A 15,563-nucleotide genomic window follows, 5' to 3' on the forward strand; every position below is an offset into this window, starting at 1 on the left:
AAATTTCAATTCCCCCATGCCTGACGACAGAGGTGGGTTTTAAGGAGCTTGCGAAAGGCAAGGAGGGTGGGGGCAACTCTGATATCTGGGGGGAGCTGGTTCCAGAGGGTCGGGGCCGCCACAGAGAAGGCTGTTCTCATGGGTCCCCCCAAACGACATTGCTTAGTCGACGGGACCCGGAGAAGGCCAACTCTGTGGGACCTAACCGGTTGCTGGGATTCGTGTCATATGTGAACATATGTGAATATTACCTTGATATGTGAAACATCTAATTATAGCTTAATTCAACAGACCATGATAACCTTAATACATGTAAAGTGTAGCATCTGGAACAAAGAGATTGAAGGTAGTAAGTATATATATCTCAGTGACAGGAATTCAGAAGTTTGAAACTTTATTTTAAAAAGGTACAAGAACAGTCAGTGATATCAAACTACAGTGGTACCTCAGTACATTGCTAATTGGTTCTGGGAGGCATGAGAACCAAATAATTTTTTACCATAAAAAATAATGTAGTGACTCACAAGGCAGCTGACAACCACAAGTAACAGCTTATGCGTTGAGTACCAAATAAACGATAAGTACCAGGATAATTTTTTTGTGTCAAAATGTGTTGAGCACCAAATTGGATAAGTTTCAAAGCAATTGAATACAAGGTAGAACTGTAATGGCATTGCATGCAATTGCTAGCTTCACTTTCTTGTTAAACATGTTTTATGAACATAACCTAGCAACTAAATCCACTTTGCAACTTCCAGTTAAGAGCTTTAATGAATCTTTGAAAGAATCTCAAGATCACCAACAAACAATTCCTAAGTTTATCCAGAAATAACAACAATTCTTAAGTTTATTTTCAAGTCCCAGCAATGTAATTTAAATAATATTTAACAGAACGTTACCATGGACACAATATTCAACACTTTTAGTATTTGAGACCAGGGCTATTGCTAGATCTACTTTATATAGGAAGATCTCAAACTATCTCATCAACACATTTGGTATAACTCATGTGAAGGATCTCAGCTAAGAGCATTTAGGAGGTGCAAAATAATTCAATTCCAATTCAGCACTTTACAACTTTACAAGTTCCTGTAACTGATACATATCAATCACTGATTATTAACAGTATGTTCATGCTTGCTGGGGGTACATCTGAGAAATTTGTTTCTTGTTTCTCATTATACTATTCTAACTGGATGTGAGCAAGTACTGATTTTTTCTATATCTTAGAATCATATTTCTTACTACACTTGAATTTTGAGTATTTAAGGTTCCTTACCTTCAGTGAAGAAAATTATAATGGAGTCAAATTTTGCATTGCATTCCCTTAAAAAGATAAATTTGATGACATAATCCTAACTTAATATGGATTTTAGTGCTGCTACACAGTGAACTGCAATTAAGACTAGCAGGTTATGGTAATGCAATCTATATTATTATTTATTTGGCTCAATTGTCATATGAAGCCATAAAATTGGATTGAATAGATCATGGTTAAGCATAAAACACAAAAACAATACTGTATAAGAAGATAGTCTCGATTAATTAAATGGTTCTTATTTTCAAGTAAGTGGGGGCAGGAATCTCAATTTGTGAGCCTATCATAGCACCCCTTCAGAAAACAACAACAACAGAATTTTCTCAAGATATCCACAAGCTGGAACCAACTAAATGGCTCTATCACTCCCACTTGGCCAGTCTTGAAATCTTAATCGGACCTGGTTAATATTTAGATGCGAGATCATGAGGAAATCTCATCAGAGTATGCTAGATGAAGATGTCAAAACATTCTGTAAGAGGGAATTGGAAGTGAAAGAATAAATTGAGTAAATACAGCTGTATGACCAAGGACCAGAAGATAGGGTCAAGATGCAGATGGACCTTGACAGACTTGAGCACTGGACCCTATCTAACAAAATGAAATCCAGTGGAGAGAAAAGTAAGGTTTTATATTTAAGCAAGAAAAACAAAAACAAATGTACAGGTACAGATTAGATGAAACTTGGCTTAATAGCAGAATTCCATGTGGGATCTTAGAGAGGCTAGTGTACAACCATTAGTTTGCACTCTGCTTTAACCTCCAAAAAAATGCCAATGCAATCCTAGACTGTATTAACAGAGGGAGAGAATTAAGATCATACGAAGTGTTGGTAGTCAAAGTGTTGAATATTGCATCCAGCTTTATACCACTATATAATAAAGATGGAAAGACTCTGGAAAGAGTACAGAGAAGAGCAACAAAGGTGAACTGTGGTGGCGCAGTAGTTAGAATGCAGTTCTCACTGCTCATTTCAGGAGTTAATTTCTGAGCAGCTCAAGATGAACTCAGCCTTCTATCTTTTGCAAAATTAAAACACAGATTGTTGGGGGCAATATGCTAACATTGTAAATCACTTAGGGCTGTAAAGCACTATGAAGTGGTATATAAGTTTAAGTGCTATTGCTATAGATTAGGGGAAACTGTGAAATCTACTTACCTTCCCTACAGGTTCAGAAGCACACATGCTTTTTTAACCTCTGTACATGCACAGAAGTCTTTGTGCATGTGCAGAAGGTTAAAAAAAGAAAATGGCGGCATCCGGGTAGGTGGGGGGAGCCTTGTATTACAGCCACTACCTGTTCTCTGAACCACCGGGGGCTGCTACTACTGGTACTTCCTATGCTACCGCCCTGAACCAGTAGCATTTCACCGCTGTTTAGGGGACTGGAAGCTAAATATATATGAAGAATGGTTGCAGGAATTGGGTATGTCTAATCTAGTGAAAAAAGGTAACATGAGAAAAGTTTTCCAGTATTTGAAGGGCTGCTACAAAGAAGGGAGTTGTCAATCAATTTTCCAAAGCACCAGAAGGCAGGACAAGAAACAGTGGATGGAAACTAATCAAAAAGAGAAGCAACCTGGAACTAAGGAAAAAATTCTTGACAGTTAGAACGATCAACTGATGGAATGGCTTGCCTTTTTAAAAGAGATTGGACAGCCATTTCTCTTTACTGATATAGGACCTCTTGCTTGATCAGGCATTTGGACTATAAGACCTCCAAGGTCCCTTCTAACTCCTATTCTGTTTCCAAAAATGTATCTTGAAAATCTTTCCCAGTATACTCAGAGCTTTGAGATCCAGGCTGCAAAAATCAGAATTAGACAACAAAAATCATCCTGCTCCAAACTAGACTGCAGAAAATACGACTTCAGCAAGAGTGGTCAATGCCTGGAATTCACTACCTGACTTTGTTGTTTCTTCCCCCAACCCCAAAATCTTCATTATCTACTTCAGTGTTTCCCAACCTTTGCAACTTGAAGATATTTGGACTTCAACTCCCAGAATTCCCCAGCCAGCATCCGCTGGCTGGGGAATTCTGAGAGTTGAAGTCCAAATATCTTCAAGTTGCAAAGGTTGGGAAACACTTATCTAGTTGACCTCTCTCCTTTTCTAAGAGGTCTGTAAGGGGTGTGCATAAGCGCACCATTGTGCCTAACCATCCGTGTCCTAGCTTATGCACACCCCTTACAGACCTCTTAGAAAAGGAGAAAGGTCAACTAGATCAGTGTTTCCCAACCTTTGCAACTTGAAGATATTTGGACTTCAACTCCCAGAATTCCCCAGCCAGCGAATGGCTGGGGAATTCTGGGAGTTGAAGTCCAGATATCTTCAAGTTCCCAAGGTTGGGAAACACTGAACTAGATAATGAAGATTTTGGGTTGGGGGAAGAAACAACAGAGTCAGGCACTAGAGTGCCTTCCGTCCCCTGTCCTATTGCTCTCCTATATCTCCTATTCCTTTCTTCTATTCCTATATCTCTTCTATTCTTTCATTGATATGTTCTATTACTATATCTTCTTTCCTATTATTTCTTAAATATATTTTACTATGAGTATCTCCTCTATAACCTTCATCATGTATTTTACTATGTGTATATAGATATATACCCACTAAAACCCTCATTGTGTATTGGACAAAATAAATAAATATAAATAAATACTTTCTACTTATGTTAAGGCAAACTATACTATACTTGTTTGACTAACTAACTAACTAACTAACTAACTAACTAACTAACTAACTAACTAACTAACTAACTAACTAACTAACTAACTAGAAACCAAACAGTTTTATGCTGTTTAATCGTATTTATCCTGCTTTTTGGGTGGGGGTTGGACTAGATGACCTATAAAGTCCCTTCCGACTTTGTTAAGCTGTATATCTCAATCTCTATATTCGGATTTGATAAATTTGAAAAATCTCAGCCACTCATTCAGCTGCTGAATCACAGAAAGTTACGGGAGGAGGAGGAGGAGGAGGAAGAGGGGATATGGAAATAGATACTGTAAGCTCAAGTGTTATTATCAGGTTTTACGTTCGCACAAGGCACCTCGACTATCTAAGGAACATTTGCTAAATTGACCCCATCGCTTGGATTTAACCCCGTTCTTTATAAAACGGGATGCCCTTTATCAGGAGCGAGTAGGAAGTTCTAATTCATTCTAAAGCATTTGGGGCGTGGGAGCCAGGAATATGCTGACGGGAAATTCCGGTGCCTTGTTTCTTTCAAAATCCACTTGGCAAAGGGAAGGGCTTGGATTACGTGACGACTAGAAAGCGGCCGGTTTGGTGTTTTTTTTTTTTTTTTTTTGCTCCAGGTCGGCGCAACTCGCGAATCTGCCGAAACGGTTTTTTCCACCCCCTTCCCTGCCCTTCCAATCCGCGGCTCTCCTCCCTCCTCCTCCCATCCCGAGCTTCCTGTTGCCCGGATGCTCGAGGCCAGCGGGAGCGTTTCCTTAGGAACTACGGCAAGAGGCGAGGGCCAAGTCCTTCCGGCTTCTTCGCGGGGGCCACTTTTTTGCAGGGCCCTCGCCCAGCGCCTTCCATCCTGCTCCCAAGCGCCGGAGAAGCGGGGGGGACGGACGGGGGGACGGACGACGGAGGAGAAGCGGGGCTGAGTTGAGAAGAGGCGGCCTTGCTTTGAAGGGGAGGGGGAGAGATGGAAGGGGGCGGGGGGTTTGCTTTGACCACCGGCATGACTTCGCCGCCGCACCGCCTCCTCAGCGGCGACCGTCGCAACTGAAAAGCCGGGATTTCATCTTCTTCTTCCTCCTCCTCCTGCTCAGCCGTTGCCAGGCGAAGTGAGAGGGCGGGTCCGAAGGGGGAGGGACCAACCGATGGACCAGCCGGGCCTGGAGCGGAGCCTGCGAGAGCTTCTCTTCGGAAAGGCCTCGCGAAATGTGGGCGTAGCGTGGAGGCGAAGCAGCCCTTAGTCTGTACCGGGCCCAGGGCCCGTCGGAAGGCGTTGGGAAGGGAGCGCCTGGATATAGGCGGATGCCTTGGCCGCCGTTGCTGCTGCTGCTGCCCGGAGCCTGAGGCGGCGGCTCTTTCCTCCTCCTCGCTTTCCCTCTCCGCCTCACTCGGCCTCTCCCTCCTGCCTTGACCGACCAGTCGCTCAGTTCGCTCTCCTTCTCCTCACCCACCGCCACCATGTCGGCCAAGGTGCGGCTGAAGAAGCTGGAGCAGCTGCTCTTGGATGGGCCCCGGCGCAACGAAAACGTCCTGAGCGTCGAGGGGCTGCTGGATCTCCTTGTCGGGCTCTACACCGAGTGCAGCCGAGACTCGCCCCTTCGCAGAGACAGGCTCGTCTCCGACTTCCTCGAGTGGGGTGAGGAAGAGGAGGCGTTGGGTGTGTGTGTGGGGGGGGAGAGCTAAGGGAACCGGGTTGGGGGATCTTGGCTGGATCGGTTTGGCTTAGGCCAACGGGGTGGGGTGGGGGTGCTTCCTCTCTGGTCCGCACCCGGCTGAACTCCAGGCGACTCGCTTCCCGGTCGGCAAGGGATACGATTAAAAAAAAAATATCCCTGTTTTTGCAATGGGAGAGAAAGCGGGAGCGCCCACTCGCTTAAAACAGGAGTTTGAGATGATCGGGTTGGGGAGTTGGTTGAAAGCTGAGACGGAAGATGTATTATAAGGATGGATCTGGCTGATAAGTGCTTGGGGTGTGGGGTGAGAAGGAGGAATTGCTGGGAGGATGGAGGAAAAAAGAGAGCCACCTCTGACAAATTGGCCGAAATAGCAGGAGAAGTGAGGATTGTTACCTGAATCATTTGGAATAGATTCATTTTTTAGGAGACTGGGATGGTAAGACAGAAACTTAAGCAATAAAGTGGCAATGGTGAACAAAGAGATCGCAATTTCTGCCCTAAAAGCTTTCACAGAACTAAACATGGACAGTTCTGGTGAGAAATGTCTCTTATGAGACTTTGGGAGTGGCAATAGTGAGGATGAAGGAAAGTGTCTTCACTCACTGATGTACATTGAGTGCATTTGCATTACAAAGAAGGCAGAAAAGCCAATGTATTATCCAAGCAAGGAGAGCATTTTTTTAAAAAAAATAGAAACATAGAAGATTGACCTCAGAAAAAGACCTCATGGTCCATCTAGTCTGCCCTTATACTATTTCCTGTATTTTATCTTAGGATGGATATATGTTTATCCCAGGTATGTTTAAATTCAAATAATCAATTTCAATTACCCACCTTGCAGATTTAGGAGTTGCATGAATTCAATGGTAGCTGGGTGAATAGGAAGGCCAAAAGGTGTGATATAAATTCACTTTGAATTATGGACTTTGCTAGTCTAACTTATAAGAGGAGGGGAAAGTTAGAATAGAATAGCATTGGTTAAAGGTGAATTAAGGAGAACAGGATGTGAATGAAAGATATGCTGTTTCTTCAAAATCAGAGCAGACACTATTTTATGGCAGGAAATGTTAACATATGGAATAGCTGCTCCAGATACTACTGATCACAAAAGAGAAAATAGAGAACCCGGTCTACAAATTGCAGAAAGAAATTGCACATTGTTGTCAATTTAAGAAAATGGGACTAATCAATACATCCTAGGCATCTCTTACAGAAATATCTGAAATGAGAAATGAAGAAAAGTCATAAGGCCCTTTTACATTCAAAGCTGTAAGGAAGGAAGTGTTCATATCCTGAAGGTGACAGTTCAGACTGTCATCCTGACTAATATGGGGGGAAGGGGGTGGATTAGATTCCATTAATAGCACAGCCAGATGGACTATTAGGAGAGATGTGGGATGAATTCAAAGCTAGAATTAGTTTAAATGAAGAATCTGGAGTCAGTGTTACTTTTAGTAACTGGGGAAATACAATGTACCTTCTTGTATATGTGCTGTAATATTGGAGGTTCCAAGAAATCCAGTGCAACAGGGTAATGAGGTGGAAGGGAAGGAAGACAAATGCTTGTACCTCTCCATTCCTTTCTGAACTTTGTTTTTTTAAAAATCCTTCTATTACAAGCATATGAATCAAGAAAAGAAAGAAAAGAAAGCTCTGAATCCCCAGTGTAGTTCCTGGAATCTAGAGAGATTTCATCAACCCAGTTTTAGTGTTCAGTAACCTTCCTGCCTAGTTTTATTTTCTACATTATTTTGATTTAGAAAATGGATAGGAAGTTAATACGCTGCAAAACAAAACACCAGACTCAACCAGAACTTGATTTTTCAACAAAACCTTTGAGTGATGGGTTTTTAATGCTACCTGAGCTTGGTTGTTTTCTTGTAGATAATCCATTACCCAAACTAGGTAATGTGGGCAGTACTAGTAAGGAGTGGAGCTTGCTCTCAAACTATATTTTAGTGTCCTGTCAGTGTTGGTGGGAGTGGTCTTGATGATTTTTTGGAGGTTGGGGTTACTTTTAGCTTGTTTGGCAGTTCCTAGATTGGGGTACTGTTACTTCTTGATTGTTGCTCTGATGTTAATCTGTGCTCATCTGGGTATTGGTTGCTGTTGGGGAGATGTTTTTGTTCCCTTTTTGGTTTGTTGATTGGTGGGTGTTTTTGCACAGTACTGTATATAGGTGTTGTTTATGTCTGGGTGACTGTAGATGGCCAATTTACAGAATGCCAGGCTTCCAGGAATTTTCTAGTGTTTTTATTTATTTATTTATTATTTATTTATTAATTGGATTTCTATGCCGCCCCTCTCCGAGGACTCGGGGCGGCTCACAACATATAAAATATACAATACACAATATCGTAATCCAATTACCGTAACTAATTAAAAATCTAAAAAAAACCCCAGAAACCATAAAAAGCAATCATTCAATTCTCTCAACACATTCATTGGTCAGGGGGCAAAAATCTAATGGCCCCAGGCCTGGCGGCATAAGTGAGTCCTCAAACTCTTACCGAAGGCAAGGAGGGTGGGGGCCGTACGAATCTCCGGAGGGAGATGATTCCAGAGGGCTGGGTCCCCCACAGAGAAGGCTGTCCCTCTGGGCCCTGTCAAACGACATTGTCTGGTTGACGGAACCTGGAGGAGGCTGACTCTGTGGGACCTGGCACTTTTGAACCTGGCATGGTCTAGGATGATCACCATTTCCCAGTTGAAACTATGGTTAAGTCTGTCCATATATTGTGAAATTAAGGAGTTTTCATCATGTCTCCTGATTGCTAATTGGTGTTTATGGGTTTGCTCTGCTAGTTTTCTTGCTGTTGCAGTCTTTACACTGTAAGGTCTGGTTTTTTTTCTTCTGGATCTGCTGGGTCTTTTGGTTTATTCATGTTTTGGAAGGCTTTAGTTGGTTTGGATGCTGCACTGATTCTATGTGGTCATAATGGTCTGTTGATGGTTTCTCGGATGTTATTGATATAAGACAGTGTTAATCTTTTTACTGCTTGTGTTGATTGTCCTATATTGGCTGGATTGGTCAAGCAGTTTTTGATGAGATTGCGTGGATATTCATTTTGTTGAAAGATATTGTATGGATGTTCTGTGTTCTTTTTCCACTGTTCAGGGTTATGGCAGTCTAAATATAATTCTTATACTCTTTCCCTTGTGAGATGTTAGGTTACTTTTAACCTCAAAAGTTAGGTAAAAGCTTTGAGTTCCACATAAACTTCCACATAAACCTAGAAGAGAGAGGCAGGGGAGGAGGAGAAGGGAAAGGTTAAATTAAAAAAGTGTACCTTTTGGAATATATCAGCTTAGCCTTCAGTTCCCAAATATTTTTTTAATTGGTGGATTACTGATTAATGGAGTACTTCTGACTTTGTCTTTGTTTTGTAAATTCAATCCACATATTTTTCATCACTGACCAGCATAAGATATAACACATGGGTTTGCAAAACGTATCTACAGATTAACAGCTATAATTTAAGAATAGGCTATGGTTATTAAACTACATAGAAAGTAAAATAATGACATGGAACATGAAACCATATATTTTGGAACTCAAACTACAAGACTATGTATTACAGTATGCAAGGTTAATTATTAATTTAACTTTAAACTTGCTATATAAACCCATTTCCCTTTCAGTAAGGCGTGATTAGGGCTTATCCATTTTATTACAAGAGGGTTTTTTTTATTTTTCCAGGAAGAGGTATATATGAATATAAGCAATGACGAATCCTTTACTTGCTCTTAATGATACTTACCATGTTTCCCTAAAAATAAGACCCTGTTTTATATTTTTTTGAACTCTGAAATAAGTGCTTGGCTTTATTGCTATGCACTCAAAAGCCCGATTGGGCTTATTATCAGAAGATGTCTTATTTGGGTGGGGGTGGGAAACAGGGTAGTACAACACTAAATTGTGAGAACATCTGGTTCTCAATTTCTGAATGGACCAGTCCTTTTTGCTTTACATTAACCCACTAAGAGGATTCATTTCCTGCAGTCATCTATTGACATCAATAAGCTCTTTAACTGAATAATTGAACACTACCTGTCATCTACTTTGAAAGCTCATAGAATTGATTAGTTTTGTCTCAGATATAAAGTAATATTGTAATCATGGTGGTTCTTTAAAAAATATTTACAGTATATGAGCAGTTGATGCATATAAATTGCTGTGTTCCATTTTGAAGACTTAATTTGTACTGGATGACAAAAACACCACTTCAAATAAATACTTTCTAATTTTGATTTTATTCTTGTAAGACCAGTGCTGATATTGGATTAGTTCAGTTTCATTATTGGCAGATATGCATGAGTTTTGAGTATTATTTTCAAACAGTTAAAACAAAGCTTGCAGTTCTGTTAGAAAGAAATATATATTTAGATCAGTTCCTTAATATTTATCACCTCATCACCTCGAGATTCGACTACTGTAATGCTCTCTACATGGGGCTACCTTTGAAAAGTGTTCGGAAACTTCAGATCGTGCAGAATGCAGCTGCGACAGCAGTCATGGGCTTACCTAGGTATGCCATGTTTCGCCATCACTCCGCAGTCTGCATTGGTTGCCAATCAATTTCCGGTCACAATTCAAAGTGTTGGTTATGACCTTTAAAGCCCTTCATGGCATTGAACCAGAATACCTCCGAGACCGCCTCCTGCCGCACGAATCCCAGCGACCGATTAGGTCCCACAGAGTGGGCCTTCTCCGGGTCCCATCAACTAAACAATGTCGGTTGGCGGGCCCCAGGGGAAGAGCCTTCTCTGTGGCGGCCCCGACTCTCTGGAACCAACTCCCCCCGGAGATTAGAACTGCCCCTACTCTCCCTGCCTTCCGTAAAGTTCTTAAAACCCACCTTTGTCGTCAGGCATGGGGGAACTGAAACATCTCCCCTGGGCACGTACAATTTATGTATGGTATGTTTGTGTGTGTGCTTGTTAGTATATCGGGGTTCTTTTAAAAACTTTTTTAAATATTTAAATTTATTTGAATCTATTTGGATTTGTACGATTTGTTTATGCCTGTTGTGAGCCGCCCCGAGTTCACAGAGAGGGGCGGCATACAAATCTAAATAATAAATAAATAAATAAATAAATAAATTTAAATAAGAATTTGTTTTAAAGGTGGCCGAGCTATTGTAAAACTCTCTATTATATTAGTAGTATTTATAAGACAACAAGTAAATGCTAAATAGTTCAGAATTCCGAACTTTTTTGATATATTGCCTTGTTACTATCATGGCTATTTAGCCACTGCTGCCTTTGCCATTATTTGTTTCCTTGAAAAAAATATTCATAATTTTTAATTTGAAATGTATTATAGAATTAGGAAATAGTTGAACATTAATTCATATGTTGATGCCAAAATTTGTTACAGGAACTTTTGCCAAGGTACATGCAGTGGGAAAGTTTGATTGCTCAGTAAAGAGTATGTGCCTGGGATTTAGAAGATTACAGACATTCTAAGCAAAATGATTTAATAGCCTAATTCAGTACAAATCAGTTTCATATACTATAGAGCAGTGTTTTTCAACCAGTGTGCCGTGAGACATGGTCAGGTATGCCGCGAAGCTCAGAGAGAGAAAAAAAGCGAGAGAGAGAGAAAGAAAGCAAGAGAGAGAAAGAGAAAGAAAACAAGAGAGAGAGAGAAAGCAAGAGAGAGAGAAAGAGAACAAGAGAAAGAAAGCAAGAGAAAGAGAGAAAGAGAAAGAAAGCAATAGAGAGAGAGAAAGAGAGGGAGGGAAGGAAGGAGAGAGAAAGACATAGAGGGAGGTAGGGAGGGAGAGAGAAAGAGAGCAAAAAAGAGAGGAAGGAAGGGAGAGAAAGAGGGAGGGAGAGAGAAATAGAGCAAAAGGGAGGAAGGGAGAGAGAGAATTTTTTTGTCCAAACTTTTTTTAGCCCCCACCCTCCCCCCGCTCAATGTGCCCCTGGGTTTCGTAAATGTAAAAAATGTGCCGCGGCTCAAAAAAGGTTGAAAATCACTGCTATAGAGTGACTGAACTGTAAATTAAACAATTGCTGATTTTAGTTTAGAGAAGCAGAATTCGAAATAAAAGCACTTTTGTAGTGAATGGGAGTAATTGGGTATAGATATCAAATTTGAAAGGAAAGATGAAAATATCAGTACACTTAAGTTTAGAAAACTAACTATTCACATGACTAACGACCTAATTATTAGTATGAATTACTTTGCTAGGAATTAAGATATTAGAATACACAATTGTACAGAAGTACAATCTTTAGTATCTGAAGTCGACAAGGGTGTTTTGGAAGTACAGTACTGATACTTCCGTGTTGGAAACACCAAAGTATTTCGGTCTGAAAAGATTTGCTGGTGATATCGCTGTGGCCCGGAGGAGACCCAGTTGGGAGCTCTTTTTGTGAAATTGCCCACCAAAGTGGTACCCATTTATTTACTTTTGATCACTTGACTGCTTTTGAGCCGCTGGGTTGGGGGGAGCTGGAGCATGTGATGGAAGCTCAGTCCTGCTCCTTCTTGAATGCAAGGCTGCCAAAATGTCAGCTCAGCATTCTAACTTCATAAGCCACTGCACTCCTTGATGCTTTAGATGCAGTATAGATACTGTTCCTGTACTTATTATTATTTGTTCCTTAGAAGAACTGTATATTTTCCTATGCAGGCTCCAGAACATACACACTTAATTGAGGAGACTCAAATCAGAAGTCAGACATTTTATTTCTTCAGTAGCTTTTTTTGGCCATCTGATTTTGAAACTATTTTGAAGGTAAAATATGAGTTTCTTTAATAATGCAATCATAATACACTTTTAAATATATATATATACTATTTCCTGACTATAAGAAACTGTGAGATAGATTTATTATTATAACATGGTAGTTATAGGTGAATTTGCAATATGCAAAAATGGAGTTTTGAAATTACCGTGTTTTTCGGAATATAAGACATACCAGAGTATAAAATGCACTTTAGTTTTGGGGGAGAAAAACAAGGGGGAAAAATTCTGCCTCTTCCCAGCAATTTGCCAAACAGCAAACAGTACAGATGATATTATTATTATTATTATTATTTATTAGATTTGTATGCCGCCCCTCTCCGTAGACTCCGTAGACATATATACGCTGTTTGCTATGTTTTTCTGTGCATGTGTGTCTGTATCCATGTGTGTCTGCTGTAGAAATAGCAAATAATTGGAGAAATGCACATTATGATAGTATATTAATGCCAGAAAGTTTTCTTAATGTAGTCAAGCTAACTCCTCCCAATTATTTAAAAAGATCTCCAAGTCAGGGTTTAACTCCGCTGCCTCATCTTAATACTAAAACAGGACACTGTTACATTTCAGATTATACTTTAGAGATCTTTAAAATTGATGTGGCTTTCTGGAAGTATACATTATTCTCTGCTACTTAAAAGAAGATACAATAACACTGGGCCTCTTCAGTCAAGCGTTTATTTTAAAAAGCGTTTTAATTTTGTTAAGTTGCCTATAACAGTGATTCTCAACCTTGGGGTTGGGACCCCTTTGGGGGGATCGAACGACCATTTCACAGGGGTCGCCTAAGACTATGGGAAAAAACAAATTTCCAATAGTGTTAGCAACTAAAGCTTCTATTCTGGCATCTCGGAACATATTTTTACAATCCAACCAATCAGGTGTTTACAGGGGGGGATGTCCCTCTGACCTCTTGCCAATCAGCTTAAAGACCTGTTGGAAGAATTGGCGCTAAACTTATAGTTGGAGGTCACCACAAGATGAGGAACTGGATTAAGGGGTCACGGCATTAGAAAGGTTGAGAACCACAGGCCTACAACAATAATAAAGCAGTCTTTTAAAAATGTCTAATAATTTGAACATTCTACAGACATTTATAGTTACTCCTTGAATCCAGTTTCTGCAATCCAACATTGCCAGCAGTCCACCTCCCAGCAATTTGCCTCCTTGCAGTTAGTTTCACTTTCAGTTTAGCACTTGGCCAGCCTGCCTGCAGCCTCAAATCAGCTAAGGGTCAGGAAGCTGATAATGAGTTGCTTGTGCTAATCAAACTCTGCCTTGTTTGCTGCAAGGAAGTAAATTGCTGGGAGACAGGGGCCAAAGGGAGGGGGTTGCTGAATGGGGCTACATTCGGTGTATAAGACACACCCAAGTCTTCACCCATTTTGAGGAGTAAAAAAGAGGGTCTCATACTCTGAAAAATACAGTATGTCAAATGCACTTCAAGACAGAAATAAAAGCAATGGTAATTACACTCCATAGCAGCTTCTGCTTTGTGTAACACCTTTGAGATCCAGCAGGCTAACCATACTTTTAGCCTTCTAAAAATAGGTGAAGAGCTGGCTCTGGAACAATAAGTTTGGAACCTGGGCAATGAGTATAGTTAAGAATTGGGTCCCTAGAGTGGCTTGATATCTTTTGTTTCTTTCCTTTTTGGATTGGTTTTATTGTTTGTGCTTTTATCACTGTTGTTACCTATCCAGAGTTATGCCCTACAAGATGGACAGCTATATAAATTGTTTTAAATAAATAAAAATACAGTAGTTTATAAATGTGAAAAATGAAATAAATAAAATAAAACAGACATGAAGGAAAAGTACTCTTTCAGATCCAAATCCTGGAAACCAGAGTTCTCAATAACTCCATATATCTGGTGATGAGGGTGAGCCTGGCTGGGAAGAAGGAGTCTAACATTGAGCAGAAACAGTGTAGACTAGTATAGATAAAAAGCTTGATCAAAGCAAGGACTTTATTGGAAAAACAAGAGATTATAGGAAAAGACACAGATCCAAAGTCCTGCACAAAATAAATTGTCTCAAAATAGCACAATTATCAAAATCTCTAGCCAGTGTTTGTTTAATGTAGTGCTATAAGCTTTGGAAAGATGGCTATTTATTTATCCTCACATTTAACACAGCATCCTTTCATAACTTACTTACTTACTTACTTACTTACTTATTTATTTTGTCCAATATATAATACACATTGAAGAGAATAGATATGTAATAATATAAAATAAACTATGATGGAAATCATAGGGCATTTTGTAAGCTTCATTTAGCAGATCTCTCTTTTTCAAAGTTGACTCTTTCCTGCAAATCTGCTTAGATCAGTGGTTCTCAACCTGGGGGTTGGGACCCCTTTGGGGGTCGAATAACCGTTTCATAGGGGTCGCCTAAGACCATGGGAAAAGACAAATTTCCCATGGTGTTAGGAACTAAAGTTTTTATTCTGGTGCCTTGGAACATATTTTTACAATCCGACCAATCAGGCATTTACAGTGGGGGTGTCCCTCTGACCTTCCTGCCAATCAGCTTAAAGCTCTTTTGGGAAAATTGGTGCTAGACTTATGGTTGGGGGTCACCACAATATGAGGAACGGTATTAAGGGGTCACGGCATTAGAAAGGTTGAGAACCACTGGCTTAGATAATGTTGAAAGGATTTAATCCATTTTCTATTAACTTTTTGAATTTCCAGAACTAGTTTTAAAACTGCTAACTGATTATGCATCAACAAGTTGATGTTGATCCTTTTTATATCTTTATTATTTGGAAAAAGCAATACTGTAAGAGAGCGATGGCGAACTTAGTGGCACAGGTACCACAGGTGGCACGCGGAGCCATATCTGCTGGCACGTGAGCCATTGCCTTAGCTCAGCTCCAATGTGCATGTGTGTGCTGGCCATCTGATTTTTGTCTTGCACAGAGGCTCTAGGAGGGCGTTTTTGGGTTACATGATGCAAACTTACATGATACTAGAGTAGAAATTATATAAAACATTGGTAGGCTTAAATGTCATAATTTTCCATGTTGGTAAAGCATAATATTCAGGGCTGTTAAGCATATTTGCAATAATGCATTTAAACTGGTATAAACTCCATTAGTAAAGCATTATG

General features: G+C 40.2%; 1 protein-coding gene across 4 annotated transcripts in view; it reads left to right on the plus strand.

The window, feature by feature from the left end:
- The first annotated feature begins 4,613 nt into the window (after positions 1–4,613).
- Positions 4,614–15,563, plus strand: part of CDC42BPB (CDC42 binding protein kinase beta) — a 115,336-nt gene continuing 104,386 nt past the window's right edge. For all 4 annotated transcript variants that reach the window (XM_070751794.1, XM_070751767.1, XM_070751774.1 and 1 more), the window contains exon 1: positions 4,614–5,649. In XM_070751794.1, the coding sequence (XP_070607895.1) occupies positions 5,472–5,649 (178 nt within the window). In that variant the 5' untranslated portion in view covers positions 4,614–5,471. The remainder of the gene's footprint in view (positions 5,650–15,563) is intronic.

The sequence above is a fragment of the Erythrolamprus reginae genome, chromosome 1 (assembly GCF_031021105.1).
Source record: "Erythrolamprus reginae isolate rEryReg1 chromosome 1, rEryReg1.hap1, whole genome shotgun sequence".
NCBI classification, from domain to species: Eukaryota; Metazoa; Chordata; class Lepidosauria; order Squamata; family Dipsadidae; genus Erythrolamprus; species Erythrolamprus reginae.